Genomic DNA, 27337 nt, shown 5'->3' with positions numbered 1-27337 from the left:
TAAAATAATTAAAATGTTTGGATTTTGCTTATTTTATTTTTATTTATTTTTTTTTTTGAACATGACAAAAAATGCGAACAGTCATGGAACACAAATTCACAAACTTGTATATATAGATATACGTACATATAAGTATATGTATGTATGTATATGTAAATGATGTTATTCTCACGCTCACCAGCCGCGCCACAGTGTAATAATGCTCTTCACGAAGTTGAAGTTAAATGGTAATTTGTATAAATTTTGATTGTGTGAAATTTAAAATATATTATTTATAGAATATATTAAAGAATTATATTTGATTATATAATTAAAGACAATTAAATTGTGTCAAAATGCCTGTTGCATGTTTGGCGCACTGACCGCACTACATTGTTCCACTGTGCCGTCGCGGCTGTTCGCTCTCAAACGGCAATCTGATGACGACACAAGTGTGGAAAGTAACGAGACAGAGCCGACAGCTGCTTAAGCGGGGGGAAACAAACGAACGAGTGAGCGAGCAAGCTCTACACATGCATGCGCTATTTGGATGTGTGTGTGCCTGTGTGTGTTGTGTATATGCATGTGTATATGTCTGTATTGCTGTGCGGCTGCTAACTTTCAAAGCGAGTTAATTTATAGCACGTTGGGGACATTGTTGGTCAAACAAAAACAGACACACGCACACAGGAGTGTGTACGCACACATATATTCATACACACTTGTAGTGTTTTGCTCGCATTCTCATCATGCTTATTATATTATGTTTGATTCGCTTTTCTTTCTTGCGCCACATTTTGTTGAGGTCGTCTCTAAGCTTAGCTCAGCTCAATAAGCGTTGCCACCCGATGCGAAGCACGGTCGTCATTGCTCTTATGTATATTTGTGTGTGTGTGCTGCAGTTATTCCATTTTAATTGGACTGTTTATTGTTTGTATCGTTTTTGCTTGTATGCGTTTGCTGTTTATTGGCTTTGACAGGCGGCAGGTGCATTTGTTGTGGTAAAGTTTATTCACCCCACGCTCTAACGTGTCTTTGGCTTGTGCATGTACATATGTATGTATGTGCATTGGTGTGTGTGTGTGTGTGTGGGTTTGCTAGTCTACAGCGTTGCCACTAAACATTTAGCAATTTGCATGTGCCCTCTCGCTCTTTCACTTTACTTGTAAGCCCAACTTACTCCTCTCCCCTGCCTCTCCACCCTTCTCTTTTGTTATCATGTAAATTTTCGCTGCGCTTTGTATGCGAAAATTTGGTAAAACGAAAAACGTGACTTGCTTTTAGAAGCAAACGCCAGTCCCAAATCGAAGCGAATGCTGTAAACAGACATTTAGATGAGATAGATGTACATATGTGTGTGTTTGTGTGTGTGTGTGTGTGTGTGTGTGTGTGTGTGTGTGTGTGTGTTTGTTGGTGTATCTTCGTTCAAATCTGACTGGCCTGTGATTTAGTGTAGCTTTCCATTTGTTTCGCCACAAGCCAAAGACTCGGGGCAGTAACTTGATTTAACAAGGTCGTCGCCAAAATGATATAAAATCAGGATATCTTCATTATTTCCTTACGTTAAAAAGAAGAAGAAGAAAATGTCGAGCGGAGATACAGCAAACAAACAGTTAAGGGTTAAATTCTTCTTTTTTCTGATTTCCGCTTGCAAAGTGACAAAAAAAAAAAGGAGAAATACATATCTAAATTAAAGGTGGGTTTCAACCCTTAGCAATGGGCGAGCTAAAGTGCAGTGAAAACTCCCTAGGGTGAACAGAACATATGATTTAAGCTAGAGAAACAAAAATAAACAAATATTAAAAATCCGTCGACATTAAAAACATAAATTAAATCGAAATTTAAATCATTTATCTCTTATCTTTACAGTTAGGTCAAGATAAGTCACCACGACGACGCGACGCGCGAAAATGGCCAAAATGGAGGTCGACGATGTCGTCGACTTGAGCCTGAGTTCTGGCCGTGATCCGGCGCTGACAATAACGCCGGCCACGACGCCAACGTCGACGCCGACAACGATCAGCAATCGCGACCTGCGAGCGTTGACGGCGAATAATACCGGATTGACCATAACACCAGCTCCGGGACCCACAGCAACAGCTGCCACAGGCAATGGCAACGATACCAACAGCAGCAACAACAACAATAATAGCAACAACAACAGTAGCAACAACAGCAGCAGCAACAACAACAACAACAGCAGCAGCGACGTCGCCACAGCGGGCAGTGGGAGCAGCAGCAGCGCCGCCCAGGATGAAAACAAAGTTCAACGCCGCGTCCTGCGGCCACGCACCGAACCCAAATCATACGCCGAGGCACCAGACATTGTGCTGCTGCCAGCGCGCACGAATGGCCGGCAGCAGAATGGCAACATTGATTCGGAGACGGACGATGAGGAGATGCCGCCGTATGTGCCCATCAAGGAGCTGACGCATGCGGAGCTGAAGGAGCGGGAGAAAAGTTTGCGTAAACTGAGGCAGGATCTGCGCAATGAGGAGACCAAGCTGATGCTGTTGAAGAAGCTGAAGCAGTCGCAGCAGGTCATGAAGGAGAATCTGGTGGTGACGCCCACCAGTGTGTCGCCCAACAATCCACTGGCTGCGATACCCAGTGCTCTGACAGCGAAGGGGTCGCTCAGTGTGACGCCCACGTCCGCGTTGCCGATGCCGGCCCACAGCAAGGGCCGGAGTAGCTTGGGCGGTGGAGCAGCTGCTGTTAGCATAAGGTGAGTTAGTAGTTGGACTAAGTATAAAACTATCGATAAATAACGATGGCGTGTGAATTTAAATATGTAACTAGCGAGGGCCTTGAGTAGATTGGGATTAAACGGAAGTCAGTAACAACATTGAATTAATATCGATAATAAATATTTCATTATGTTATCGATAGATATCGATTGTCAAATATATTGTAGAGGCGAAGATTTAAGATAGAAATTTGTTTCCTTTTGCGATTATTTTATGGATTACATCTTACATTATATAAAGGACTCAAACTTATCTCATCTATATTTTGTGCTTGCCCTTTCCACAGCGCCAGCAACAGCCGCAACATAAGCTCCTCAGCAGCGACGGCCGCTGCGGTGGCCGCAGCCGCAGCAGCTCTGTCATCGGGCTCGCAGCGCGGCGGCAGCAGCAACCTGATTGGCAGCGGCAGCAACCACTCGATACTCCCGCCACCTAGATCCTCGCTGGCAGCAGCAGCCGGAGCGACACTGGCAGCGGGCACAACCATAACGCCAGCCACAAATAGTTCGCATCGATCGAACGTATTGCCGCCGCGCACAAATCTGCCGAATCTCACGATTACGCCGTCGGTGACCATAACGCCAACGTCGGCGCCGCCATCCAGCCTGAAAGCACGCAATGTGAGTTATTGTAATGTCATCGTTGCCGTAAGCGCCGAGTTTTTCCACCCTAACTTTAAATCTGATTTATCAAATATATATACATACCTATATATATATATCAACATGTATTCCAAATGCACCAAACACACAAGAACAAAAAACACTTATTGATTGGAGTATTAGAGAGTGTTGAGCACCACAACAACACTTGTCAAAATTGCTGCACAAAACTCACGCTTACCAACACTATAAACACCTAAGCAGACGAATTATCGAAGCAAATCGTTGAAGCGGACCATCTAACGACTTAACTCCCTTCACTATGTCTCTATAATTCGTCTTGCAACACTAGAGAAAACACTTTAACTGTCATCTTGAGCTGCCTTGGAACGTGTTGCGTAGCCTGCTCGCTTGTACTACCAAAGAGAAAGGAGCACAGAAGAAAAGGAAGAAAATCTTGATCATTATCATAATAATAATAGAAAAAACAATTCCGAGTAGGCTGCGCCGTATGGGCCCATTGGCAGCTAACTTTTCTTTTCTTAACCATAAACCAAATTTATTTCAAACGAAAGCCTTTATATTCCTTAAGTGCAAAGAAAGAGACAAAAAGAAAGAAAGAGAGAAATATATAAAGTAAAACCATTTTCGCCATCAGCCCAACATCAAGTGTCTAATTTTCGTTCTATATTTCTACTACTAAAAAAAAAAATTATCTAAATAAAAAAAAATTGCCAAAACATGCAGCCTAATATTTCGGATAATTCGAAGGTACCTGGGACCATTAGCAATTCCGTGTCTATAACGCCGGCGCCCCCACTACAATCGCAGCATCAGAATCAGCTAAACGATTTGAAGGTGAGTCGTGGAACGCGATTTACTCCAATATATATGTACATATTTATCTAATATCATTTTGTTGTCTTTAGAATGATCGCAATGCACAGCGCGAGGAAGCTCAGACACCGGCTCAGCGTCAGGCAGCTGCTAAGATGGCGCTGCGCAAACAGCTTGAAAAGACTTTGCTACAGGTGAGCTGTGTGACCTAATGCAGATAGAGCAGGACGACAACGAGGACGTAGTAGTTGAGCTAGCTAAGCTGTCGGCGGGAAACCCACGAGGATAGAGCTAGGCAGTTTCATTGTTGATAACTCCATAGATATTAAGTTCTTAACACTATTTTGGGTCAGAAATAGAAGGTGCTGACCTAAGCTAGAAGGAAACTAATTGATTTGATAGGAGGAATGGCTCATGTATTGCTCAAATAAGTTAGACTTGGTATGCTAAAACTGATAGATTGACAATATTTCTGGACATATCACATAGATAAGATATTAACATATATATGTTATTATATAAGATATCATATATCACATAGATAAGATATTAAGCTACAGTTGGAGATCAAATTTGAATAGCAAAATTCAGCACAAGTTGATCTCAAATAAGCTTCAATTAGTACTTTAAGCCCGCATCGATATATATCGATAAATATTTATATATCGTGAAGGATTGATATACCTTATAGAGTATCTGTATATATATAAAATTCTCGTGTCCCGGCGTTCGTTGTCTATTTTTCATGACCCCACGTTTAAAGAGTGAGCCACCATTAATTTTTGATGGCTACTGAGGATTACCCAGTAGGCTCGGTGACAGTGACAGTTTTCGGTCATGCTCTCATGTTAAACAATTATTCAAGCGCATTTAATTAATATTACGTGAACGGGATTAGTAAATATATAAAATACAATGCCACGAAAACGCAAGGGGGGTAATTTGAGTCGTCGAACAGTCAAAGCCAGAGGCATGCAAGATATCAGAGCACAAAAATCAGATGAAGATAGGCAACAGATCAATGCCGATGACCGTGCGAGAATGGCGCAGCTACGTGCATCAGAATCGCAAGAGGCACGAGATGAGCGAAACCAGCAGAGACGATTAGAACGAAGAAAAGCGCGCAGATTCGTAGTCAATAGACGTAGAGGAATTGAACGACAACGTCAAAAAGTACTTCGAGCAGTTACATCACATTATCATAACTCTCCACACTTATAGGAAATAAGTTATTTTCTATTTAGGTACCATAATATTCCCTAGAAATAATGGATATGGCAAAACAACGGTGTCTCAGTCAGTAGCAGGCTTTGTTATTAGGAAATATAAAAAATTTATAGAAGATATCCTCAAACTTGCTTTCAAAAACATTTACATACAACGTTAACTCATATATGATATATGCCTTGTTTAGATACCGCCACCAAAGCCCCCACCGCCAGAGATGCACTTCATTCCCAATCCAAGCAATACGGACTTTGTTTATCTGCTTGGCCTAGAGACAGTTGTGGATTATTTGACCGTGAACAAGAAGGCGAACGCTGTGGCGGCGCCCTTCCGTTGCGCCCAGTGCAAGATAGACTTTACGCCCGTTTGGAAATGGGAGAAACAGAGTAAGCAAATCGAATTCTCTAAACGCTAATTATGATTAACGGGCTTCATTTGCTCCACAGCCAACAAGGAGGCAAAGGTCATCTGTGAGCAGTGCGTGACATCGAATGTGAAGAAGGCACTGAAGGCGGAGCACACGAATCGACTGAAGCAGGCGTTTGTGAAGGCGCTGCAGCAGGAGCAGGAGATCGAGCAGCGCCTGGCCAGCAGCCAGAGCAGCCCATCGCCCGTTGAAGCGCATGCCTCCAGCAACAATGCCAACAGCGTCGCCTCCGCCCATCAGCAGCAACAGCAGCAGCAGCATCAGCAACAACAACAACAGCAGCAGCAGCAACAACAACAGCAGCAGCATCAGCAGCAGCTCCATCAGCAGGCGCTGAGGGAACAGCGCGAACAGCTGCAAGCATCGCATGCCTCTGCAGCAGCCGCTTTAGTTAATTTGCCACCTTCGGTTACCGTTATACCTACTAAATGCCAGACACCTACGCCAGCACCGCGGCCCACACCGCCGCCGCCAAGCGTACAAAGTCAGCCTACGCCGCCACCGCCGCTGAATCAGTCGGGAAGTACTCCACGCTCCTCGCGTGCTGCAGCCACAGCAGCAGCGGCAGCCATTGCAGCCCAACAGGCGGGCATACTGAGTCCCGGTCCAGCGGCAGCTGCAGCGGCGCATCATCACGAGGCGTCGACATCTTCAACCGGTCGCTCCTCGGCGCGTGCCGAACGCGAACATCACCAACACCATCATCAACAGCAACAGCAACAACAACAGCAGCAGCAGCAGCAACAGCAGCAGCAGCAACAACGCGAGCAGCAGCAACAGGCGCAGAACTATGATAAATATTCAGCTGCCACGCTGGCGGCAGCGGCGCATCTCAGCGCTCTGGGCGGCATGGGCGGCCTGAATATCAACAATCTGGCAAGTTTGGGCAATCTCAATCAGCTGGGCAATCTGGCAGCACTTGGCGGCTTGGGCAACTTTGGCAACGCCTCGACGGCAGCCAACAACCCAGCTGCAGCTCTAGGAAATGCCTCGCCAGCAGCGGCCATGCAAGCCTTTCAACAGCAGCTATTTAGAGGTGCGTCTAGCGGCAGAGTTTACTGTATATTGGTATGTTATTAATATAATTTATTTTTTTTCTTACAGCACTTGGTCAGGGCCTGGGCGGTAATCCGCAGCATATGATGCAATTTGCGCCACTTCTATACACCTACCAAATGGCCATGGCGCAGGCGGCACAAGTGGCAGGTGAGTTAGCAGCGAGCGAACTGTAGAAACAATGTAAAGCTAACAGGATAATGTTAGCAAAAGTGCATATACAGTGATATTTGCAGTTAACCTAACATCCCCAAGCTTTTTAACAGCAAAATGTATATGAATATTCTATTCTTTTACATTCTGTTAAGCTAGCAGTTAGAGCTTATTTGATGCTGATTTACTGCAAAATGTCAACTAAAATTGTAGAGTTAACTGTATATAACAATTTTAGATAACAGAATTCTTTCTAATTTGGTTTTATGTATTTTACCCCACATATAGCTTTCAACAACAATAACAAGAAGAGCAGCTCCGCTTCCAGTTCATCGAAGAACTCCAGCAATGCAACCAGCTTGGCTGACATACAGCGGGCGGCGGAGCTACAGCGTCAGTATCTGCTGGAGATGATACCGCCACAGCAGCCGAGTGGACCTAGCGGCAGTCGCCAGAACAATTGGAAGGCCTAAACAGAGAACGAGGCTTAATATGAACAGTAACAGCAGCAGCAACAACAACTAACTAACTTTATAATTTTTCTTGATTAGGTAATTTTATAATTTACGCAAGCAAGCATAATGTACACGTAAATACAATGATTATACTATTTGTAAACAATAATTATAACATAATTAATTATACATAATTATACATACAAAAAGAAAAAACACATCTTCAACGTAATTGTTCGTAGTTTCCTTTTTTTGTTAATACATGTCGTGTGTTTCGCTCTCATTTTCCAAACAACAATTACGACTACAGTTACAACTAGCAATAGAAATCACAAAAAGAAAAAAAAAATAATTAAACAGAATATTACATTAATGAATGACAATTTTTAAGCTCTTATAGTAATTGGATTTATACATAATATATATGAATAACTCATTGATTGATAGTCTATAAGCAGATAGCCCCATTTTTGAAGGGGCTTAACGACCCCTCGCCCAATCTACACCCCTGAAACTGAGTTCTTTGGGGCTGTACAAGCTTAGTTTTCTCTATATATATATAGAATTATATGTATATATATACTTATGTACATGCAAATATTTTGTAATTGATTTTTAATATACGCATTTTAGTTTTTAGTTTTAAACAAATTTTTAGGGCTCTAATAAATTGCAGCAAGAATTGCACAATAATTTTAGTTTTTGCCAGTACATAAAATATTTCATAAAAATATACATACGTGCATACATTATTATACAATTTAATAATTTACTAGACTCAATTTATATGATCCCACTTCAAAGACGATAGTACTGTTATTTAGTTGATCTTAACTCGTTACAAATCCCGAATAATACATACATATATGCATCGAAAACATCAAATGCCGTTAATACAATAAAAATTGTACATAAAATATCCAAAAATATACATATATACACATATATACTATACAATCCCTAACATACCAAGAATAGAGGTTATCCAAAGTTGTCAACCATTCTCATGGATATGCCTTTCGAACAACTAAACAAAAGAAATGAAAAACAAAAAGGGAAAAATAGAAAGCACGTAATATTGACTGAAATTTAGGATATTTTGTAGTATCTCAACGGACATGCATCAGCTTGCATGCATTAAGATGGAAATTAGTCACATTTTCGGCAAAATAGGCTTAATATATATATATTTATTTATATATATATATGTATATGGAATGAGAACGGAAACGGAAACCGAAACGGATGGAAATGGGAACAGGAATAGAAACAGAAGCAGGATGAAGGTTACATTTAGGCGAATCATTCGGAACACACAAACCAAAATTCATTTTTGGGCATGCGAAATCAAATTGTGATCAAATTATAAAACGTAAACAAGAAAAGTGAAAAATCCATAATTATTTTTAGCTAACTAAGTTTAAAACATGCATTGTAATTCGAATTCAAATTAATAACAGCCGATAACAATAAGCAAAAACTAAAAAAAAAAAAACAAAAACAACCGCAACAGTAACAGCGTTAGTTTCAATGTGTATGTGTTTGAAATTCTATGCTAACTATATAAAAAAATATAAGATATGCATATAAACAGTTTTTAAACCAATCAACTTGTATTTCATTTCGCGCTCGATAACACAAACTGCGATAGTCATAATCGGACTCATCGCAGACACCAATCGCAAGCCGCCACAATGTAATGCATGCATTCCATGCCATGCTTGCACACGCGTCCATCACTAATTGAGAGCCCAACAAAGTCGCTTAGCAACGTTGCCCATCGACGGGTTAATTTAGCCAAACTAGTTAGCTTTCGGCCGCAATTATGATAAGCTTTCTATTCATTGTTAATCGCGCGTTCAGCGGTGCCAGCAGCACAGTGATGGCACAAGCAGCTAATGGGCCACGTCCGCTCGTGTTGTGCGGCCCCTCGGGTTCGGGCAAAAGCACATTGCTGAAACGTTTATTTGCTGAATTTCCGGATAAGTTTGGCTTCAGTGTGTCGCACACTACACGCCGGCCACGCGAAGGCGAGGAGCATGGCGTCCACTACTATTTCGTGGATCGGGACGTTATGGAACAGGCCATCGCCAATGATGAGTTCATCGAAACGGCAGAATTCACTGGGAATATGTATGGCACCAGCAAGGAGGCCGTGCGTGAGATCCAGAACCAGGGCCGCGTCTGCATATTGGACATTGAACAGAAGGGCGTGGAACAGATTAAGAAAACCGATCTCAATCCCATCCTGATCTTTAACAATCCACCGACTATCGACGAGCTTGAGCGGCGTTTGCGTAAACGCAACACCGAAACGGAGGAGACGCTGGCCAAGCGGCTCAATGCGGCACAGGTGGAAATCGAATACGGTCTGACACCAGGCAATTTTCACAAGATCATACACAATGTGGATATCGATGTAGCCTACGAGGAGTTCCGTGACTTTGTCGTCGAAGAGCTCAAGAAGCAGGAGGCGATGGGCGTGCGCTTCAATTAGTCTCAGCTCTTAATATAATATCTTCACTACAGGCATTTAAACTTACTCATTTAATCCGTATTTATTGTGCAATTGTTGTTGTTGTTAATCTTAAGCAGAAAATTTGTAAACAATAAAGCAAACAAGTCCAAGAGACTTTTTGCAATTACAATTTAATTGACGAACTCGAATACAAACACAATCGTAGCAAAAGGTCAAAATGTTATCAATTAAAGCAAAAATGAAAAATGTGTAGAGCCAGCACGCAATCTGTAAATATGCCATTGGGAATCATCCATTAGCCATTAGTCATTTGGTAGCGAAGCCTTTGCCCATTTGTCATCCTTCCTCATTCCTCCATCAGCTGAACACAACACGCACTCCAAGACGCCAATCCTGCTCGGAACCTTTATTGTTTTTTATTATTTAATTTTGATACGGATTGCTTTTATAATCGTGATGTAGATGGAGGCGTGCTTGATAGCTCGTGTTACCCGTTTGCAGGCTATTGACGCGATGCACCACTCGAGCGGAGCCTTCGATCTTGGTGCGGCTGTCCGCACTGCTCCACAGGCCGGCTATCGCCTCCAGTGCCAGCTCTGTTTCATCCTCCTTGTCGTCGTGCTCTGCGGATAGCGTTAGATCGATTTGACGGCGCTGACGAAGGCCAATCGATGGAGCCCCAGCCGTCAAGCCAATGCCCAAGATTAGCAGCAACAGCAAACAAATGTGAAGAGCTCGCATGTTGAGAATATACTGACCATACTGGCTGGCTGTCTGATTGATTCATGCAAATCGCTTAGCTTATCTCAAAGAGAGGCGGGACTAGTAGTAGTTGAGCTCTAAAGAGAGCAAGGGCCGAGCATAGCTAGATCGATTCAGCTCATCATTCTCTTCACTAATTCATATGCTTTATAGAAACAATTATACCTCCTCCTTCTGCTAACATACTCTAAGCCCCTACACCCACTCTAAGCATGAGCATTTTACAGGGTATACAAAGCAATTCGAAGCTAGATTTCGACCTTAGCTTTTATTGCATACAATTCAAATAAATGAGTTAATTCACTAGACTTTGGGTTCAAGGATTTGTGCTGGGGGCCAGTCCCATTGCTTGGGTGGCGCTGTCTGCACCAGTTTCTCCCACGGCTTCCAGCCGAGCATTTTGCGTGCGAGAATCAATTCGTTCTCGGCCTGGACGATCAGCTCCTCCACCTGGCCGCAGCCCACGGACTTCTCCAATGCGCTAATATCCTTGTTCTATACAGTAAACGAAATGGATTACAATAATCATTACCAAGTTGTTAATTAACTGAGCTAACCTTTGCCACAGCATCCGCGCGCTGCTTGACTATCTGCTCGGTATATTTGCGGTAGGCGGCGTCCTGTGGCATTTTGGCTACAGCACGCAGAATCTTGCCGTACAGGGCGGACAGTGTGTGGTGCGGGTTGGTGGCTACTGCCAAGCCGGTTAATCCAGTGGACTGTAGTAAACAAGGATTCAATTATTATAATATCAAATACTCTTATATTGTACAATAAGCGCAGGCAATCGATGACATAACCATAACAAGTGCACCACTGGCATTTAAAACAGTGGTCATTAGCATGACAGCAGCTTGAAATAATTTAATATTTACCGCTTTCAATATTTTCGCCATGTTATTTATTTAAACTAAGCTGTAATTTCTCGAAATTCAGCTAAAACCAATGACAAAATATTTTGACAAAAAGTCAACAGTCAGGGCTACTAAGAAAAATATTTACTATAAGAAACAGGGCTGTTATGTAGTTGAGATCTCATTATTGCTCAAACCATTTATCGATTGAAAGCTTAATTGCTGTGGCGCGCAACTTAGAATATTAAAAAACAAACCGACTTGTTTACATGCCTTTTTAATGTATTAAAACATCACTATATGACAAAAATTAATTCAGTATGTATTTTCCTGTTCAGCAAATCATGTTATACCAAAAGAAATAATTGCATAAACTTACTGAGTAATTGATTTGTTGTGATCCCTCACTTGTTTAACCAAAGTATCGATTGAAAGCTCGATAACTATGGCGCTGAGTTCAAAGTATTTAAGAGAAAATTCACTTTTTAGATTCATTTTGTTTTATTATCACAATAGCACTAATATATACGAGTGAGAAATATGAATTTTGAAAATGAAAGTGTTGTGAGTATTGGCCTAAAAATATACAATTTGTAGAGTAAAAAATGAATTCGATAATATCACGCTACGTTGTAGTTGGAGGCGTGGCTTCGGCCACAGCAAAAGCAGATATTAAAACGTTGATAACGGTCACAATAAATATGCCGATGACTGTATAATTATTAATTTTGTTCGCACGACATATTTCGCGTTCATCCTTAATATTGTATCTGCCATTCCATATAAGGCCAACGCCGACTGCAATCTGAAACGAACACAAAGCGTCAATAAATAAACGAAATACAAATTTGGCAATACGCATATATGTACCTGAAATATAATGCTTAATGATATAAAAATTAAGCTGGGATAAAAGTACGGATGCTGTCGATTCGTTTCCAGTACATAACGCAGCTGATTCGCATTGGCCGAGAGCAGCGCCAGATCCATCATACCCTGAGCTAGCGTCTTCTTATGCTGATAGGCATTCACATCCGGTATGGGCGTGTCCACACCATTGATGGTCACAAAGCCGGGACCATCATAGCCTGGAAATGTAAAGCTAGGACGGCGGCCACCATTCGGTTGGGGTAAATTGGGGCGGAAATTCTCGTCTCCATTACCTAGCAGACCATCATCCACGCCCGCATTAAAGCCATTCGCAGAAGGACGTTCATCATCATCATCATCGATTTCAGGTACTGTATTGAACAGATTTGGCATTCAGTATTACGAAGTTATGTGTTGATAGATATATAGAAGCATCTTACACAATTATTTGTTACGGGCGCAAAGTTGAAAATGTTTATTTTAGAGCACAGATTGGTGAGAGAGCATTGAAATAATGAATGATTAAGTTATAGTTGAGTTAGCTTTAGGTCTGAATAAATGATGGAAATTACAAACCTGCTCGAGGTATGCGCCCTTTACGTCCATCTATATCGTCCAAGCCCTCATTGTGATTAACCTTTAAATAAAAATACATAAAAATAGTACGAATAATCTTAATTAAATTTCATATTTAAGATTTAATGTAATTATATAAAACTTATTATATTATAGCTGCAATAAATGCGACCGTGATTTTTGCGCTTTGTTTACAAAGCTAATCAAATGCAAATATATTTATATTATTTACCAAAGCTTCCGTCATAAAGGCTGATAATTTCACTTCTGTATGTCCCATATATGATTATGTATTTCCCAATTCAATCTCAGCGATTCATAATTTGGTCCAGAGAGTGACTAATCAGGGTTTTTATTTTCTCCACTTCTCCAATATATTTCCCCAAACAATGTGTGCACTTTAATTATCAGCTAAATCTCGCTAGACTTTATATACATACATACACATATACATCTATATGTATATAGTTCCTAATTGTTATTCTAATATACATATGTATGTACATATATTTGATTGATGTTTCAGTCAAAAAAAACAATGTAAACAGTTTATACGCTGCTTTCCCGCGCTTTGTTAGTGTTAATACCAATTTTTGTTATTGGTATGCAAATGTAAAAGCCGTATAAAAACTTACTTGATTTTTAGCTGGAGTTTTCGTATTGCCCACTTGATCCATCTCAAGCGTTATATGCTGTAGATTGCTCATTTCTACAATTGATGAGCGTCTTCACTTGAGATCGGCAAGAATTTTAATGATGAACGTTTTTCTTTGTTTGTTTTATCCGTTTATGCTGCTCTTCGTGTTTCTGCGCGAACACAAATGATAAAAATCTCTTCGAGCGAAAATTTGCGAGCGCTTTACAACCGCCTCGTACGCTATTGGCTAAACAACTGTTCGGACAGAGACATAGACTTTCGGTACATAGCCCCATCTCAAAGCAAGGCGAATTCGCTGCATTACACGATTATTCACTCGCTCCACTCTCTCTCTCTTTCTCACTCTCTCTTGGAGCGGTACCTGTTTAATGTCCAGTTGTGTGGCGGCATGAATTATTCGCTCGCTCCCTCCCTCTCAATTCATCTATTGGATTTTTTAAAACTGTAACTCTCTCTCGATTCTTTTGTGGTACTTGACTGCGGGAAAAAGCTCTCTCGCAACCGAACATGCTAAAGGCATACACACGTATGCCATACCAGGGGAAATTATACTTTTATAATGGCAATCTATAGTATATGAACGATTTCTGAGAACCAAAAAATGTATGTACATATGTATGTAGGTGCATTAATGCAATTGATTTGCGTGCAGTCATAGATTTTAGTAAGAGATAGATAATTCAGGGAAATAATAGAAATTTGGGGAAATGTCACAAACTGAGTCATGCATGGGGGCAACTGACCGTCAGAGTCGTTGCCAAAAGAAATTAATGCCAAGTTCAACGTCACAGAATCAAAGAAAGACCGTTCAAAATATAAACACGATTTGTGGTATTTTTGGCTACGTCAAAAACCGGTCTGAATATGTTATGATTGTACATACATACATATACATATGTACATATGTATTTTTTATCTATATGTTATTAAAGTATGTTGTGCGCCTTTTTGTATTTATATTTACTTGCAGAAATCGCGTCTATAGAGTGCTGAGATGTGTATGTATGTAAATGTCAAAAACAGTTTAGTTCCTGTTCAATTTGATTTACATAGATAAACATGCAGCTTTAACGGATGTTTCAATTCAACTTATTCGATAAGTGCCATGAGTCAAAGCTGTCCTATGCAAACATCGATTACAAACTAATCACAACACTGCGTATTGATCATATTTTCGGTTCGAATGCCATCGCTAACAATTGATTCACATGCAAAATGAGGTGATCGCCGGAATATAAGCATGTGCTTCCCAGACCAAGAGCTCATTCCCGATTAAAACTTAGTAAGGAGTGGTTGTGAGAGTTGCAATAATGGCAGTACAAGCTTCAAATAATAGGCGCAGTATACGTGAGGTGCAGCAAACCTTTGCCGAGTCCCTCGGATATGCCAATGAAATTATTTGGGATCTGTAAGTAGTGCGCAATTAGGTTTCAAATTGTGTGTAGAAACGCAATACGCTTATCGCTAATATACCTTTTGCAATTTTCAAAGCTTATCCGTCAATCAGGCACATATTTTGAAGTTAAAAATCAAGAATTTAATACAGGATCCCGTTGTGCCGGCCGGACTGACGGAAGAGGAGAGAGCAAAAGCAGAAGCTAAGGTACAAAAACAAAAAGCTGCCAATGAAGATCTGCGCGAGACTTTTTTCAATGCCATTTGGTCGCAGCGTAAGTGTTCGCTTCTTGATACGGATAGGGATAGAGTGCATCCTTGATATGTCTGTTTGTCATTGCAGGTAAATACTGCAATCGGCAGTCGCTCACGTCCATCTTCTATGTCATGGTTGCCACCGATGAAACGGACCATACGAAAGCAGCAATTGCTACAGAATGGTCCTGTCATCCCGTTGTTCGTGTACGGCGTTGCGTTTGTAAGTTTAAAAAATGAGTCATCTCTAAGACGCTCGCATGATCGATGAATCAACATCCACGTTGTGTGGCCTAACTGAATGTATAATCTAATGATTTCAGCAATCAGCGAAGATAGCACAAATAGCTCCGATTGCTGCATGGTCTTTGTGGACGATCAGGGTCGGGTGTATCAGAACTGGATGGCCTATGTGGAGAATAATGAGTTGCCCAAGGGTATCATGGTGGCGCCACGACGAGGTGTCTACAATCTGATCAATAATGTGGTTCAGTTGGAGACATGGCTAACGCCAGTCTCAACTACCAGGAGACAGGTGCTCAATGCCATGGATACGACGACGGCTGTCACTGGCCTGGCAGCAGCTAGTGTGCCACTATTGGGCTTACTGGCTGTGCCTATCGCTGGCCCAGTTATGGCCGCTGCCGGGCTCGCGGCTATGGTCTGTGGCGGCTATGGGCTGGGTCGGTCAGCCTCCCAGTTGGTTGATCGCGGCACCCACGAACAATCGATTAGCATAACCAATCGCACGGCCCGCAATCACTGGCTGGGCGTAGGAGGCGGCACAGTGGCCTTGGGTGCAGCAGGCGCGACAACCTTGCTGACTGCTGCAACCAATGCGGGCAGGGAAGTGGGAGCCGTAAGTATTCCAAATAGCATACCTAAACAGCTGGGTAATTGGCTTGCTTCACAGATCACCCAGCTGACGGTCAACGGCATGAACATCTCCAGCATTATGATATCAGGAACGGGCTTGGCCAACGGCATAGTCGATCTGGTCTTGGTTAGACATTCATTTGATTTCGCTCATATTTGCTTTATATAATGTCTTTATGATTTCCTGCAGAAATACATGGATGGCGACGATATCTCGGCCATGGACGCTCTGCAACTGTCCGCTTCACTGGTGCTGTTCACGCACAGTGTCTACAACTTCAAGCTCGCGTCGACCATAATCAGTGAGACGTCCAATAATAGGATTGGCACCTATCGCCAGACGCTGAGCAATCGACAGAGGTACATACATACATACATTATCTTAACTGAGATTGTACCTTCTAATCTTTCTATTGCATTTAATGCAATTACCTAATAGGCTATTAAAATGGCTTCCTGTTTGACAATCTAATCTATGACATACGATTTACAATGTGAAAGGGGAATTCCCCTTTATTTAACTAATTTGAAATTGTATTTAATCTCTCCATTGCAGGCGTATGTTTGACAAATTGTCAAAGGAGACGATTCGCACACGCGGCGCTTCAACGGGCAAGCTGGACATCATTCGCAATGTGAACGAGATGCCCTCACGCAAGGAGTTCAATGATCTCTACAAGATCAATAAGCAGTTGAACCAGAAAGGCATTCGACCCACCTTCGCTGCGGATGGCACGGGATTGATATTGAACAACGAGGTGAAGACCACAGGAGCCGAACTGCGAGCTAACTTGCAGCACAATAAGGGACCCGATGTGCTAGGCAAGGTGACGCAGTCAATTCCAGAGAGCCACAAAGTGAATGGAGTGCGATCTATTCCGGCCGCAGCCCTCAGAGGTGATGCCTGGCTAAGCGCACCAACAAATCCATCGCTCGCCAATCAATTGGACCGAACGCACAGCAATTATGGCGAAGGCATTGATATATTGAGGCTCAGCAGTCTGGTGTGCGATGGCGTCAGGATCGCCCTTTCCAGCTATGGACCATCGATATTCGAGCATATTGTGAATGCGGAGAGCTTCGAAACAGCTCTGCTCTCCTTGGCGGATGTTCTGCCAGAGGCTGGAATGAGATTCGTACTGAATATGACGGAAATATTCATGCAAGATATGTGGCAAGATCTATATGATGTACTGCATTTCTATCTGGCCAGCGAAACGGTGCTCTATCAAATTGGTACAAGAGTTTTGGACTATTACAGCGGATATACGATTACGGAGCTGCATGACAATGTTTCCGATATATTGGCCGCTGCTCGCAACTACTTTTTGTCACTAAATCCGAATAGTAATGACTCGCCCAAGAAGTGCGATGTCTGTCCGGGCTACTATAGCATATGTGATCTATAAACTGGGCACAAAGCGAAAGAAACCAAGGCACAAAGAGCTTAACACAAATTAAAGGAATAAAAATAAACATTTTAAATAAATATTCAAATATTCAATTTTGTATTTGCTTTTGTTATCTTGTAAAATGTAAAACTAATTATATAAAATAAAAACTTAAAATGAGGAAAATACAAAGCACACACATTACATCAGCTAATAATGAGGTGCATGCTGTCTATATGCTCTACTGGATGGATTGCTGTCGAAAATGTTGATCCGATCTCTGAACTGAGAGATATATATCTATATCTATCTGTATGTATGCCTTGTATAGCTATAGGAACGAGTTTGCATGAAAGAGCTGAGCATTCATTCATTCATACTTGTTTGTTTTATTATTTTGCACGAAACACAGACAAAGATCCAAAATATATATGTTCATATATATATATATATATATATATATATATATATATATATATATATATATATATATATATATATATATATATATGTATATATATATATATATATATATATATATATATATATATATATATATATATATATATATATATATATATATATATATGTTTATAAGTATGTATATGCATGTTTTTGTTTTTGTAGTTGACTTAATTTGTTTTGGGGTAAAACTTTGGATGCCTAATCCTTGTGATGCCCTATTTTATTTTGAGTGGGATGTGTGTGTTGTCGGTGTAAGTGTAAGTGTGTCTGTGTGTAAGTGTCGAGAGAGCGTGTGTGTGTGTGTGTGTGTGTGTGTGTGCGTTGTGGCATTCGTTTTAGCTAAATTAAACACGCGACAATTGCTGGAGCAAATTGCACGGCCAAAATGCCTCGATGCGCTCCTTGAGCAACTGTATCGGATACAATATCCAGGTAAGTACGGTCTGTGCCAGCAGCCCCATTGGCTCCGGATACTGGTGCGTGAGCAGGGCTAATAGAGCCGTGAATGAGCAGAGACCAGCCGTGAATAGGATGAAGAAGGGTAATTCCTTTTTCGGGTAGACGGAGACCTCATGGAAGGCCGGCAGCAGCTCACGATCGGCGCACTCGGTGCACGTCGGATATGGATAGAAGAGATGTCCGCGCTCCAATGGATGCGGCAGCATACGGAATGTGCCCTCCCAGGTGCAATGCAACAGATTCAATGCCCCCTCCACTTGTTTCCAGTGCTTCAAATGGAAGAACGCATACGCCAAGGCTTCCGAGTCGCCACGCTTCAATATATGCTCCGGCGGCAGTATCAATGGCTTTGTCTCCAGCAAATATTTGGGCACATGCGGATTGAATTCAACCGCACGATGTATGGCTTCAACGGCGCTCATCTCAGCCGGACTCAGGCCACGCTTCGATGCAATATCGGGTGAGAATTTATCAGCAACGGCGCGCGCCTTAAGCAATGCGGCTGTATAACAAATTGTCGCCGATTTGGGCAGCGAAATATCATCGTACTTGGCAAGGATCGTTTGGCAATCGGCGTATGCCTGCATCTCGAGCAGTGTCTCAATCAAGTTCTCATGTATGTTCAGCACACTCATGATCGAGGGTATCTCCTTTGTTAGATCGCGAAACATTTTGGCCGCCTCCTTCAGTTTGCCGAGTTTCCGGGCACACATGGCCAGGCGACGCTTGATGTAGATCAACACATTCGTATCCCTGCGATGGACGCCATCCGCTATGGAGCCCTGGTGCTGTGTCGCCTGCGACTTCCTATAATTAATTTCGGCTACTTTGAGTGCTGTCTTGAGTATCTTCTCCGCCTCCAATATGGTCATAGCCTCCTCCTCGGCTAGGAGTATGTAGGCAGGTGCACATTCCGCATTAATTTCAAGCGCATTATGTGCCGACTTGATGCGCTGCATGGGATTGCGTTCACGCCACGCTGTTTGCATGATTTCATACTCCTCTTTGCCAGCATCGCCCTCGCAAGTGAAGAACGTTTGATGATCCTGGGCACTCAGATTCATATCATAGTAGGTCAATGGCTCCTTGCTGGTGGCCCAAAAGAAGCGTTGGTACTCAGCGCCACGGAAGAGATTCAATGGATTGCGCCACACTTTACACTCAGGTGTGCCCGAGCTGTTGCCCGAATTGGAATTGGCACCCGCACCACCTGCTCCACCATTTGAGCCACAGCCACCATTGCTGCTGCTGCTGGAACCACTGCTGCTGCTGCTGCTGCCATTATCCGATTGCGCATCATTGCCATTAATCCAGGGGCTAATGTGATTGATCGATACTTGCTCTGAAAGACAACAAATTTTCAAATTTATGCAAAAATTCTACAATTTAAAGAAGAAGAAAGAACAAGAAAAACTTACCTATGAACGAGGTGCCGTATTTGCGAAAATACCACCATTCGAAAATAAGTATTAGCCCTGATATAAGGCTAGAAGTGCCAGTTAGTGCCACATAAAACTTGGGCGTCAATGTGCTCAAGAACATTGAGGAGTCCCACATCCTTTCGTCCGTCTTGCCAGCAAAAATTTGGGACACAATTTTTGTATATTTTGCCGTTTAGCTTTTGGCTGTTGTTGTTGTTGTTGTTACTGTTGTCGCCGCCACGATCGAGCGGGTTGTAGTGTTTGTCGCTAATGCTTAAACAATTGCTGCTCAGTTGATGCTGTCTATGTGTCTTTTCTTATTTAAACAGCGCGTGAAAATAAACAAATTTACCCCTCTTATCAATCAGCATTTATCCTGGCTGCAGATGAGATTTTTTTCTATAAAGTATTCATCGGAGTGGTGTGGGGGGTAGCGACTAGAGCTGTCAAAATCATCGCTGTCAACTATCGATATCATTATTTCACTGCTAGTATTTCAACGTATCTTTCAAAGGGTGACCAAATTTTCCGATATATTTCCTGCATATCGGATATATTTGTTAATAGTAAATTCATCACTATAAAATGGCCGCTGTTGCAGCAAGTGCATGAAAAACGGAGAATATTAAAAAATTGGTCAAGTGCATAGGAATTTAAAAACGTAACTAAATTAACAGATAAATTACAGCACTTGGGATATGGCCGAAGTTAATGACACAGATGTAGATGTCCAGCAGAAGCAAAATGTGGCAGAAGCATCAGAAACAAACAGCATAGTAAAGGAAGAAGAAGCAAAAGAAGAAAAAGCGGTCGCATTGGAATCCAAACATGAGGAAAAGAAAATTTTGAGTGACGATGTTGGGGTAAAAGCTGATAAGCTTGATGAGTTGAACTCATTGGAGCAGGAAATAGCTAAAATGCACAACATACAGCATTGCACAGAATCAGGCCAAGATGATGAGAAGAAGGCAGAAGGGAACGTTGAAGCGGGCAGCAAATCAGAAAATGGAAGCGGGAGCAGCCAAGATGGTCAACTCAAAGATGATCTAGGAAAGGCTAAACATTGCACTCCTGTTATCAAGGAGCATGCCAACGAGGAGTCAGAGCCAGCAACGACATTGGAGGAAGTTGATCTGATTGCTCTGCTAAAGGGTACCGATCAGGAGCAGGAGCAAGAGCAAACAGATAAGCCAAAAAAGGCCAGCATTGAGGTGGCGTTAGCTGAACTGGATAATGTTGGTGTTACAATCGAGGGTGAGGGGCAATATGAGATCATGGAAATCGATGATGGAGACAATGTTAGTGGGCCCAGTCCTGAGTTGTTGTTAACTACAAAAAGCAGTGCAAGTGCCTTGAAACCCAACTCCAAATTTGCTGTGGGTAAGACTAAACTTTCTCCGGAGCAAGCCAGAGCTGTGGCACTGGAGCAAATGGCCGATCTGAAGGCTAATAAAATGCGTCGCAAAGAGTTGGCGAACAACAAGCAAAAAGAGCAGCAGCAGCAAAAGCCCCAAGATATAATCAGTTCGCTGAATGATGATTGGAACGAGTATGATAGTAGCAGCGAAACAGCATCCAACTCCAATGCAGTTACCAACGAAATGCCTGCCTCAAAGAAGCCGCTCGTCAAGAAGGCCAAATCAACAATAGAGGTGCCACATATGCTGGGCAGTGTAAAGGTAATGCTGAAATCCGTTCAACCAAGAGGCCTGGAAAAGCCAAAACCCCCTGCTGAGCAGCCCATCAACAATTTGGAAACCACAGGTAAGAGTTCTATATAAAAAGGTTATGGCAATTAATCGAATATAATGTTTCTAGGTTTCAAGAGAACTCGTATTATAAAACGCAAAATTATATGGGATCCAGATGTGCCTGAAACGCAAAAGTCCTTTGCGCAGTATGCAAGTCCAAAGCCCAATCCGAATGCAACAACAAATGTACAAACAACTATATCAACCGTAACAACTATAAGTACAACAACAGCAGCGAGTGCTAAAGCAAGCAATACAGAAGTCGTGTCAAAAAAGGCACGACCTTTAACACCGAAAGAGCCGCCGAAGGTGTCTGCTAAACGTTCTGTCACACCCGCCAAATTGGCCGAATCGAATGTCGCTTCGCCATCCAAACGTCGCTCACAAACACCGAATGTGCCTAATGGGGCAGGCAGCCAGGCCAAGAAGAAGAAAGTGAGCGAAATTGATCGACTGATGGGCGATGAGGGCGCCGCCAATATGATGCAAGCAGTAGAGCGTGAGCAGCGAGAGCTAAGCGGCGGCGAGTCGGCCAACAAACCGCTGATGCGCAAGCGATCGCTAACACTGACTGGCAGAGTAAGCTACAGAAATTGTACAAGTTTATTTAGTATTTTAAAACATTCCTTTGCAGCTACAAAAAGCAGCAAATGCAGCTGCAACTGCAGTCGAACCTACGAGCACTCCCACGCCCACTAAAAAGGAAACCCCACCTAAAGCCGGAAAGCGAAAAGAGACGGGCAATAACTCAGCTGCCGTTGAAGCCGTCTTCACAAAGGCAGCAAAGCCACGTCCATCCGACTCCTGGGATTATGTATACAAGCAGCGTGCCAGTGAGGAATCCATGATAATGCGCCGACGCTCCAATAGCTCGTACTCAAGCAATGCCTCTGCAAATCGCTCATCATTGGATAATAAGCCCGCCACAGTGGCGAATTTATCAGACGATGCGTCCGATACAGCAACAGTGGATCCGTCGTTTATATTCCTGAAGCCAGAGAATAAAGCGAACCAAAGAAGCGATGGAGCCGCAGCACCCCAAACGCTGGCTAATGATCTTAAAAAAGGAACATTGCAGGCGAAGGAGTTGAAGACGGCTAAATTGGAGCTGGTGACGTTGCATAAGCTGGAGAAAGTTACTCAACTGGTGATCAATACGCAGATGAGCAAATCGGGCTTCACATACAAAGTGCAATTGTTGCAAAAGCTCAACGAAATTCTAAACAAATTGGCCAAAAGCAACGATTGCAATACAGTGCTGCTCAGCGTGCAGGGCCAGCAATTCTGTCAGGGAATCGATTGCCAGGAGCTGTTGGCTGCCCCGCTTGAGAAGCGTAAAAATAGTGCCACACAATTGGCATTGGTTTTAAAGTGAGTTACAGATTATTCTGACTATATATTCTAACTACAAATACTTTAATGTCTAACTTATCTTCCAATAGAACATATCTGCGCACTTTGGCTACATTCCCCAAGCCTTTGATCGCTGGCATTGTCGGCAACCTGAAGAATTTGGGCGTCATGCAATTGCCGTTGTTCGACTATGTTTTGGCTGCCGACGATTGTTGCTTTGAGACGAACTATGCAAAGCTAGGACAGCTCCCGGAGGGCTATGCCTTCTGGCACAAACACCAAAAGATCACCACACAAGTTGTAGGTCTTAATATATAATTTATACTTAATTTTCATTGTTAATTGTATTTGTCTGTCTTCTTCCAGGAAACGCGTTTGTTTTTGCTGGGCGAGCGTTTGCACACGTCGGACGTGATTGATTCACCGAGCAGCTTTATTAACAAAACCTGCAAAGCGCGAAGCGTAAACGAAGAGGCTCTGGCAGTGGCTAAACTCATTTCCAATACCACAGCAGAGGTGGGTGAATGCACCTGAATCATTATGAATACAAAATTGAATAACTTTCATCTACTCTTACAGCACTATCGCTCACTCAAGAAGCTAAACCAAACGGTCAATACGGCGTCTCTGCAACGCCTCGAAGCTGAGTTTAAGATCATAACTGACCAATGGTTATCGGCCAATTTTCAGGCCAACTACAAGCGTTATGTTAACGATGTGGAATTTTAAGATTGTTGTTAAGCTCCCCTCAAGCTACCTATCAAAGGGTAGTATGTTCTTTTAGAAAAAATTCAGAAAAAAAAAAAAAAAACGAAAATGAACAATTAATAAAACCTGCGAAATTTCGTAACTAGCTAAATTTAGATTCAACATAACTCTCTATTCTGATTAGGTTACGAAATCAGCAAACTGCATCGTAATTGTAAATGAATTGAGCTCAAATCGATTTGGGGCCTCATTTGACTCACAAGAGCTTTTATATTATAATTTCTTTTTAGTCTTTTGACATGTAATTTTCTTTGATTATTAAGTAAATTTTTCAATTTATTTTGATATTCGAATCTATAGTGAATATTTTTTCTAATATTTTATGATTTTAATATTTAGTAGGCTCTTCATGTACATATTTTGGTTTTAAGATATCGTGTACTTCGTTTCCCATCTATACAGTCTCATAAACCTTCCGATAGATATAGAACTTGATCCCCATCGATCTACTTCTAATCCATCTATTTTAATTTTGCGTACTTTAGTTATTGCCTGCATGATATTTTCATTTATACCAATTTAGAAATTGCTATTGCCATCGAATGCTTTATTTGAGACTAGAAAAGTTTCACTATTTTATATAATTATTATAATAGTATAGTACAATTATTAATTGTTAATTATAAACGTTATGTTGTCAATGCAACGCTAGCAATTTAACTACTAAGTACTGAATCTCTTGTGGCTAATGTAGTGAATTATAAATGCACATCTCCTCCAGCTGCTGCTGCCTCCCCTCCCTGGTCATCCCGTTCGACCCCTTCACCTAGTTCAGTTTTTCCTGCTCGTAATAGGCAGGCAGCTCGGATTGGATGCGCAGCAATCGCACATAGCTGATCAGTTTATAGTCAGTGTACGGATATTCGCTGGGCTTCACAAACGTGGACATGTACGAGACCAATTCCTGTGAGCCATCCGTATCAAGATCTGCGATCAGCATGGAGTTCTCTTGGTTTAGCAAGTCTGGCTGACAGATCATTTCGTTCCGATCGCTGCGACAGAACTGGATGATGTTGCTCTGTGAGGTGTTCACGATGCGCGTATCGGCGCCAATGAATAATACCAATATAACTGTTTCAGTTATCATCTGCATTTTATAGTTCTTCATCAGGCCGGCAACGGATTTGCTCTGATTTCGAAACGTTTCACGTTTTTGTATCGGATGGAACAGATCGAATTCCTCATGCTCGGCGGGAAATTGATGAGTGAGTGAATCCCTTTTAAGCCGTTGTTGCTGCTGCTGTTGTTGCTTCTTTTGCTGCTGCTGCTGCTGGTGTTGTTGTTGTTGCTGTTGCTGCTGGTTCTTTGAGTATATCTTATCCTTGTTCTTATCCTTTTCCTTTATGCTATTCAGATTTTTGGCGCTAGTGCTGCTGCTGCTGTTGGTGTAGTTGTTCATCTTGTCCACGTTGTTGCTGTTGCTCGCCGGCGGTGATTTTGCCTTGACTTCGCTGATCCACTTCCAGAACTTGATGACGAATCCGGACACCTTTGACTTGCTGTTCTTGAAGTGCCACTGAGCTGGCGCCATGCCGTACATTGCGGTTTCCGTCTGATTGTACAGCATATGCCGGCGACCATCGCGCATTTCGCTCAGCTGCAACGTGACATTGCAGTCGGGGCATTTGCCACGATTCTCGAGGATCAGCTCCCTGCCACTGAGCAGATAAACATTGCGCTGTGTATCCATTTGCTTGCGATGCTGAGCAATCTTGGAGGCGGGCATCAGACGTCGACCCATCAGCGATTTGTTGGTGATGAGCGCATACAGCTCGGCGAGACTCTTGAAGCGCTGTTGCGGCGGCTGATCTGTGCTGGAGGTGCAGCTGTAGCTGATGTTGTTGTTGACGTTCAGCTGCAGACGGCTGAGCTTCTGGCAGTCGTGTATGCGAAAGCCCTCGCCAATGGGTCGACCTCGACGACCTGACAACAGACGCAGCACGTTGCGTGCTTCGAGTTGTTGTTGCGTTTGCTTTGGCTGTTGCTGCTGGATAAGCGTCTTGGTGCGCTGCTCCAGCGAGAGACTGGATATCAACAATATATCCAACACGCCATCGCCATCAATATCGGGCAGTATCAGTGGAAAGTCGTGCGCATTTAGCTTCTGTGCAGCATGATCCTTGAAGCGCCAGTGCCATTCGCCGCTTCCCGAATTAATAGCACCCACTTCGCCGTATTCTTCGATGACCAAGCAATCCGGCTTGCCATTGAGATCCACGTCGAGTAAGGTGCAGTCAATGGCCACGGGTTCATCCACTGTCTCATCGTACCATGCTACATCGCCGGAGCTGCCAATCAGTGAGATTATGCCATTGCGCTTATGATTGTTGGGACGTGAGTCCGGAAAGAAAACATCGCCACGATATAAAAATATCAAATTGTTCTCCCAGGCACGTAAACCAGCGACGACATTAACTCCACCTCTCAGCTCGATTTTGGTGTAGTTCTTAAACCAATTGCGAGTCTTTTGACGATCCACGGGCGCTGGACAAACTCCAGTGCCATCTGCTGGGCCACAGGGAACGATCCAAACGAAGCCGACCACAGCGAACAGACAGAGCAGCAGCGAGGCTATGAAGCAGCAACGTCTCTTCGTGGACATGGGCGACCGCTTGAATTCTGATTGATCCGATTGATGACCCAATATGGCGACATTATCCGCATTCGTTTCGTATTCGGCACCAAAATTTGAGAACTCAACGCCCACATTGCTGGCGGCGTTGCTGCCCAAATCACTGAGCATAACTGAGCGAAATGTGTTTTGCATATTGGTGGTGTAGCTGCTGCAGTTGCTGTTGTTAAATTGTTGCTGTTGCTGTTGCTGCTGTCTTTGTTGATGCTGCTGTTGCTTCGACTGTGTATGTGGCGACTTTAAAGCTAATGTATTAGGTGGTATACGAATGCGATTGCGTTGTTGTTGCTGTTGTTGCAATTGAAATTGTTGCTGTTGTTGCAGCTGCGATTGCTGCTGTTGCAGTTGCAATTGTTGCTGGTGTAGCTGATGCTGGAGTCGATGCTTATTAGCGTTATGTATTTCAATTTCTTCATCGGATTCAGAATCGGTCATTGCCTGACTTAGCGGCGTGTAGATACCTTGATGATTGGGCAGTAAATCCGTGTGCAGCATTTTAGCTAAATCCGAGAAAAATCAATAAACCAATATACGAGTTAAACGGCGCATTCCAAATATTCTCCGACTATTTGACATCTACAGCAACTAACCTTTGTTTGACGGCACAAGCAATTGCTGTTCACTTGCATCATCCACATAGCTAATGTTTTTAGCTTGTATAAATATTTTTAATAAGAATTAGAACGTTCAAGTTAGCGCGTTTCGTTGACAATCAAATAAGAGTGTTGTAAGCTCTTAGTTTGCAGCTGCTATCGATTGGTACAAACGATATAAATAAGTTTTAGTATTTTTTAAGCTTAAACTTGTATCGCCAAGCTGACATTGTATCGCTGACAAGCTGACATTAATTATTTTGGTTTTTAAGCAATATATTACTCAAAGTGATATT

The 27337-nt window shown here is 42.5% G+C and overlaps 9 protein-coding genes across 13 annotated transcripts in view; 4 read left to right on the top strand and 5 right to left on the bottom strand.

The window, feature by feature from the left end:
- Nucleotides 1-8987, top strand: part of simj (transcriptional repressor p66-beta simjang) — a 31839-nt gene extending 22852 nt beyond the window's left edge. Inside the window, exons 1-9 of one of the 3 annotated variants that reach the window (XM_089260563.1) lie at nucleotides 1301-1324; nucleotides 1849-2704; nucleotides 3013-3346; nucleotides 4076-4186; nucleotides 4258-4359; nucleotides 5580-5778; nucleotides 5839-6855; nucleotides 6924-7025; nucleotides 7317-8987. In XM_089260563.1, the coding sequence (XP_089116689.1) occupies nucleotides 1890-2704; nucleotides 3013-3346; nucleotides 4076-4186; nucleotides 4258-4359; nucleotides 5580-5778; nucleotides 5839-6855; nucleotides 6924-7025; nucleotides 7317-7501 (2865 nt within the window). In that variant the 5' untranslated portion in view covers nucleotides 1301-1324; nucleotides 1849-1889 and the 3' untranslated portion in view covers nucleotides 7502-8987. Of the gene's footprint in view, nucleotides 1-1300; nucleotides 1325-1848; nucleotides 2705-3012; nucleotides 3347-4075; nucleotides 4187-4257; nucleotides 4360-5579; nucleotides 5779-5838; nucleotides 6856-6923; nucleotides 7026-7316 lie in introns of those variants that run through there. The other 2 variants (XM_089260562.1, XM_089260564.1) reach the window with 2 other exon arrangements.
- Nucleotides 8988-9152: 165 nt separating this feature from the next.
- Nucleotides 9153-10172, top strand: LOC115562325 (guanylate kinase). The gene has a single exon (XM_030383629.2). The coding sequence runs from the start codon at nucleotides 9309-9311 to the stop codon at nucleotides 9978-9980; it is 672 nt and encodes a 223-aa protein (XP_030239489.1). The 5' UTR covers nucleotides 9153-9308; the 3' UTR covers nucleotides 9981-10172.
- On the bottom strand, nucleotides 10016-10747 carry LOC115562327 (uncharacterized). The gene is made up of 2 exons (XM_030383632.2): nucleotides 10454-10747; nucleotides 10016-10366 (listed from the first exon to the last, which is right to left on the bottom strand). The coding sequence occupies exons 1-2, from the start codon at nucleotides 10701-10703 to the stop codon at nucleotides 10320-10322; spliced, it is 297 nt and encodes a 98-aa protein (XP_030239492.1). The 5' UTR covers nucleotides 10704-10747; the 3' UTR covers nucleotides 10016-10319.
- Nucleotides 10748-10973: 226 nt separating this feature from the next.
- ND-13B (NADH dehydrogenase (ubiquinone) subunit ND-13B) lies at nucleotides 10974-11776 on the bottom strand. The gene is made up of 3 exons (XM_030383631.2): nucleotides 11600-11776; nucleotides 11282-11443; nucleotides 10974-11219 (listed from the first exon to the last, which is right to left on the bottom strand). The coding sequence occupies exons 1-3, from the start codon at nucleotides 11618-11620 to the stop codon at nucleotides 11028-11030; spliced, it is 375 nt and encodes a 124-aa protein (XP_030239491.1). The 5' UTR covers nucleotides 11621-11776; the 3' UTR covers nucleotides 10974-11027.
- A 279-nt stretch (nucleotides 11777-12055) lies between these two features.
- On the bottom strand, nucleotides 12056-14060 carry NijA (Ninjurin A). Of its 2 annotated transcripts, none has more exons than XM_030383628.2 (4): nucleotides 13660-14060; nucleotides 13025-13085; nucleotides 12449-12741; nucleotides 12056-12383 (listed from the first exon to the last, which is right to left on the bottom strand). In XM_030383628.2, exons 1-4 carry the CDS (start codon nucleotides 13729-13731, stop codon nucleotides 12204-12206), a joined length of 606 nt encoding a protein of 201 aa, XP_030239488.1. In that variant the 5' UTR covers nucleotides 13732-14060; the 3' UTR covers nucleotides 12056-12203. The 2 variants fall into 2 exon arrangements, with proteins under 2 accessions (XP_030239488.1, XP_030239487.1); XM_030383627.2 differs by having other exon boundaries at nucleotides 12449-12819; nucleotides 13660-14053.
- A 661-nt stretch (nucleotides 14061-14721) lies between these two features.
- Nucleotides 14722-17712, top strand: pst (pastrel). The gene is made up of 7 exons (XM_089259779.1): nucleotides 14722-15090; nucleotides 15174-15352; nucleotides 15421-15555; nucleotides 15656-16191; nucleotides 16246-16335; nucleotides 16399-16568; nucleotides 16765-17712. Exons 1-7 carry the CDS (start codon nucleotides 14993-14995, stop codon nucleotides 17615-17617), a joined length of 2061 nt encoding a protein of 686 aa, XP_089115905.1. The 5' UTR covers nucleotides 14722-14992; the 3' UTR covers nucleotides 17618-17712.
- LOC108650380 (protein ST7 homolog) lies at nucleotides 17687-20168 on the bottom strand. The gene is made up of 2 exons (XM_030383624.2): nucleotides 19942-20168; nucleotides 17687-19865 (listed from the first exon to the last, which is right to left on the bottom strand). The coding sequence occupies exons 1-2, from the start codon at nucleotides 20078-20080 to the stop codon at nucleotides 18409-18411; spliced, it is 1596 nt and encodes a 531-aa protein (XP_030239484.1). The 5' UTR covers nucleotides 20081-20168; the 3' UTR covers nucleotides 17687-18408.
- Nucleotides 20169-20496: 328 nt separating this feature from the next.
- Nucleotides 20497-23865, top strand: HIPP1 (HP1 and insulator partner protein 1). 2 transcript variants are annotated; one of them, XM_030383618.2, is made up of 6 exons: nucleotides 20497-21708; nucleotides 21763-22274; nucleotides 22330-23066; nucleotides 23138-23348; nucleotides 23415-23564; nucleotides 23628-23865. In XM_030383618.2, the coding sequence occupies exons 1-6, from the start codon at nucleotides 20643-20645 to the stop codon at nucleotides 23775-23777; spliced, it is 2826 nt and encodes a 941-aa protein (XP_030239478.1). In that variant the 5' UTR covers nucleotides 20497-20642; the 3' UTR covers nucleotides 23778-23865. The 2 variants fall into 2 exon arrangements, with proteins under 2 accessions (XP_030239478.1, XP_089115904.1); XM_089259778.1 differs by having other exon boundaries at nucleotides 21763-22290; nucleotides 22352-23066.
- On the bottom strand, nucleotides 23824-27213 carry LOC108658737 (uncharacterized). Its single transcript, XM_018111387.3, has 2 exons — nucleotides 27039-27213; nucleotides 23824-26948 (listed from the first exon to the last, which is right to left on the bottom strand). The coding sequence occupies exon 2, from the start codon at nucleotides 26941-26943 to the stop codon at nucleotides 24583-24585; it is 2361 nt and encodes a 786-aa protein (XP_017966876.2). The 5' UTR covers nucleotides 26944-26948; nucleotides 27039-27213; the 3' UTR covers nucleotides 23824-24582.
- Nucleotides 27214-27337: the final 124 nt, after the last annotated feature.

This window comes from Drosophila navojoa, chromosome 4 (assembly GCF_054131105.1).
Source record: "Drosophila navojoa isolate 15081-1374.11 chromosome 4, UAZ_NAV_1.0, whole genome shotgun sequence".
NCBI classification, from domain to species: domain Eukaryota; kingdom Metazoa; phylum Arthropoda; class Insecta; order Diptera; family Drosophilidae; genus Drosophila; species Drosophila navojoa.
This window is presented reverse-complemented; position numbering and strand designations above follow the sequence as displayed.

What these genes read in the sequence shown, in the direction of transcription:
- LOC115562325 (XM_030383629.2), top strand. Translation starts at nt 9,309, where the DNA reads ATGATAAGCTTTCTATTCATTGTTAATCGCGCGTTCAGCGGTGCCAGC.
- LOC115562327 (XM_030383632.2), bottom strand. Translation starts at nt 10,703, where the DNA reads ATGCGAGCTCTTCACATTTGTTTGCTGTTGCTGCTAATCTTGGGCATT. An exon ending in CGTCAATAGCCTGCAAACGG is followed by an intron (nt 10,367 to 10,453) that starts GTAACACGAGCT and finishes AAAACAATAAAG; the next exon opens with GTTCCGAGCAGGATTGGCGT.
- ND-13B (XM_030383631.2), bottom strand. Translation starts at nt 11,620, where the DNA reads ATGGCGAAAATATTGAAAGCG. An exon ending in TGGCGAAAATATTGAAAGCG is followed by an intron (nt 11,444 to 11,599) that starts GTAAATATTAAA and finishes TGTTTACTACAG; the next exon opens with TCCACTGGATTAACCGGCTT. An exon ending in GCGCGGATGCTGTGGCAAAG is followed by an intron (nt 11,220 to 11,281) that starts GTTAGCTCAGTT and finishes TTTACTGTATAG; the next exon opens with AACAAGGATATTAGCGCATT.
- NijA (XM_030383627.2), bottom strand. Translation starts at nt 13,731, where the DNA reads ATGAGCAATCTACAGCATATAACGCTTGAGATGGATCAAGTGGGCAAT. An exon ending in AAACTCCAGCTAAAAATCAA is followed by an intron (nt 13,086 to 13,659) that starts GTAAGTTTTTAT and finishes TTTTATTTAAAG; the next exon opens with GTTAATCACAATGAGGGCTT. An exon ending in AGGGCGCATACCTCGAGCAG is followed by an intron (nt 12,820 to 13,024) that starts GTTTGTAATTTC and finishes TGTTCAATACAG; the next exon opens with TACCTGAAATCGATGATGAT.
- pst (XM_089259779.1), top strand. Translation starts at nt 14,993, where the DNA reads ATGGCAGTACAAGCTTCAAATAATAGGCGCAGTATACGTGAGGTGCAG. An exon ending in CAATGCCATTTGGTCGCAGC is followed by an intron (nt 15,353 to 15,420) that starts GTAAGTGTTCGC and finishes TTGTCATTGCAG; the next exon opens with GTAAATACTGCAATCGGCAG. An exon ending in GCATAGTCGATCTGGTCTTG is followed by an intron (nt 16,336 to 16,398) that starts GTTAGACATTCA and finishes GATTTCCTGCAG; the next exon opens with AAATACATGGATGGCGACGA.
- LOC108650380 (XM_030383624.2), bottom strand. Translation starts at nt 20,080, where the DNA reads ATGTGGGACTCCTCAATGTTCTTGAGCACATTGACGCCCAAGTTTTAT. An exon ending in ATACGGCACCTCGTTCATAG is followed by an intron (nt 19,866 to 19,941) that starts GTAAGTTTTTCT and finishes GTTGTCTTTCAG; the next exon opens with AGCAAGTATCGATCAATCAC.
- HIPP1 (XM_030383618.2), top strand. Translation starts at nt 20,643, where the DNA reads ATGGCCGAAGTTAATGACACAGATGTAGATGTCCAGCAGAAGCAAAAT. An exon ending in CGCTAACACTGACTGGCAGA is followed by an intron (nt 22,275 to 22,329) that starts GTAAGCTACAGA and finishes ATTCCTTTGCAG; the next exon opens with CTACAAAAAGCAGCAAATGC. An exon ending in AAAAGATCACCACACAAGTT is followed by an intron (nt 23,349 to 23,414) that starts GTAGGTCTTAAT and finishes GTCTTCTTCCAG; the next exon opens with GAAACGCGTTTGTTTTTGCT.
- LOC108658737 (XM_018111387.3), bottom strand. Translation starts at nt 26,943, where the DNA reads ATGCTGCACACGGATTTACTGCCCAATCATCAAGGTATCTACACGCCG.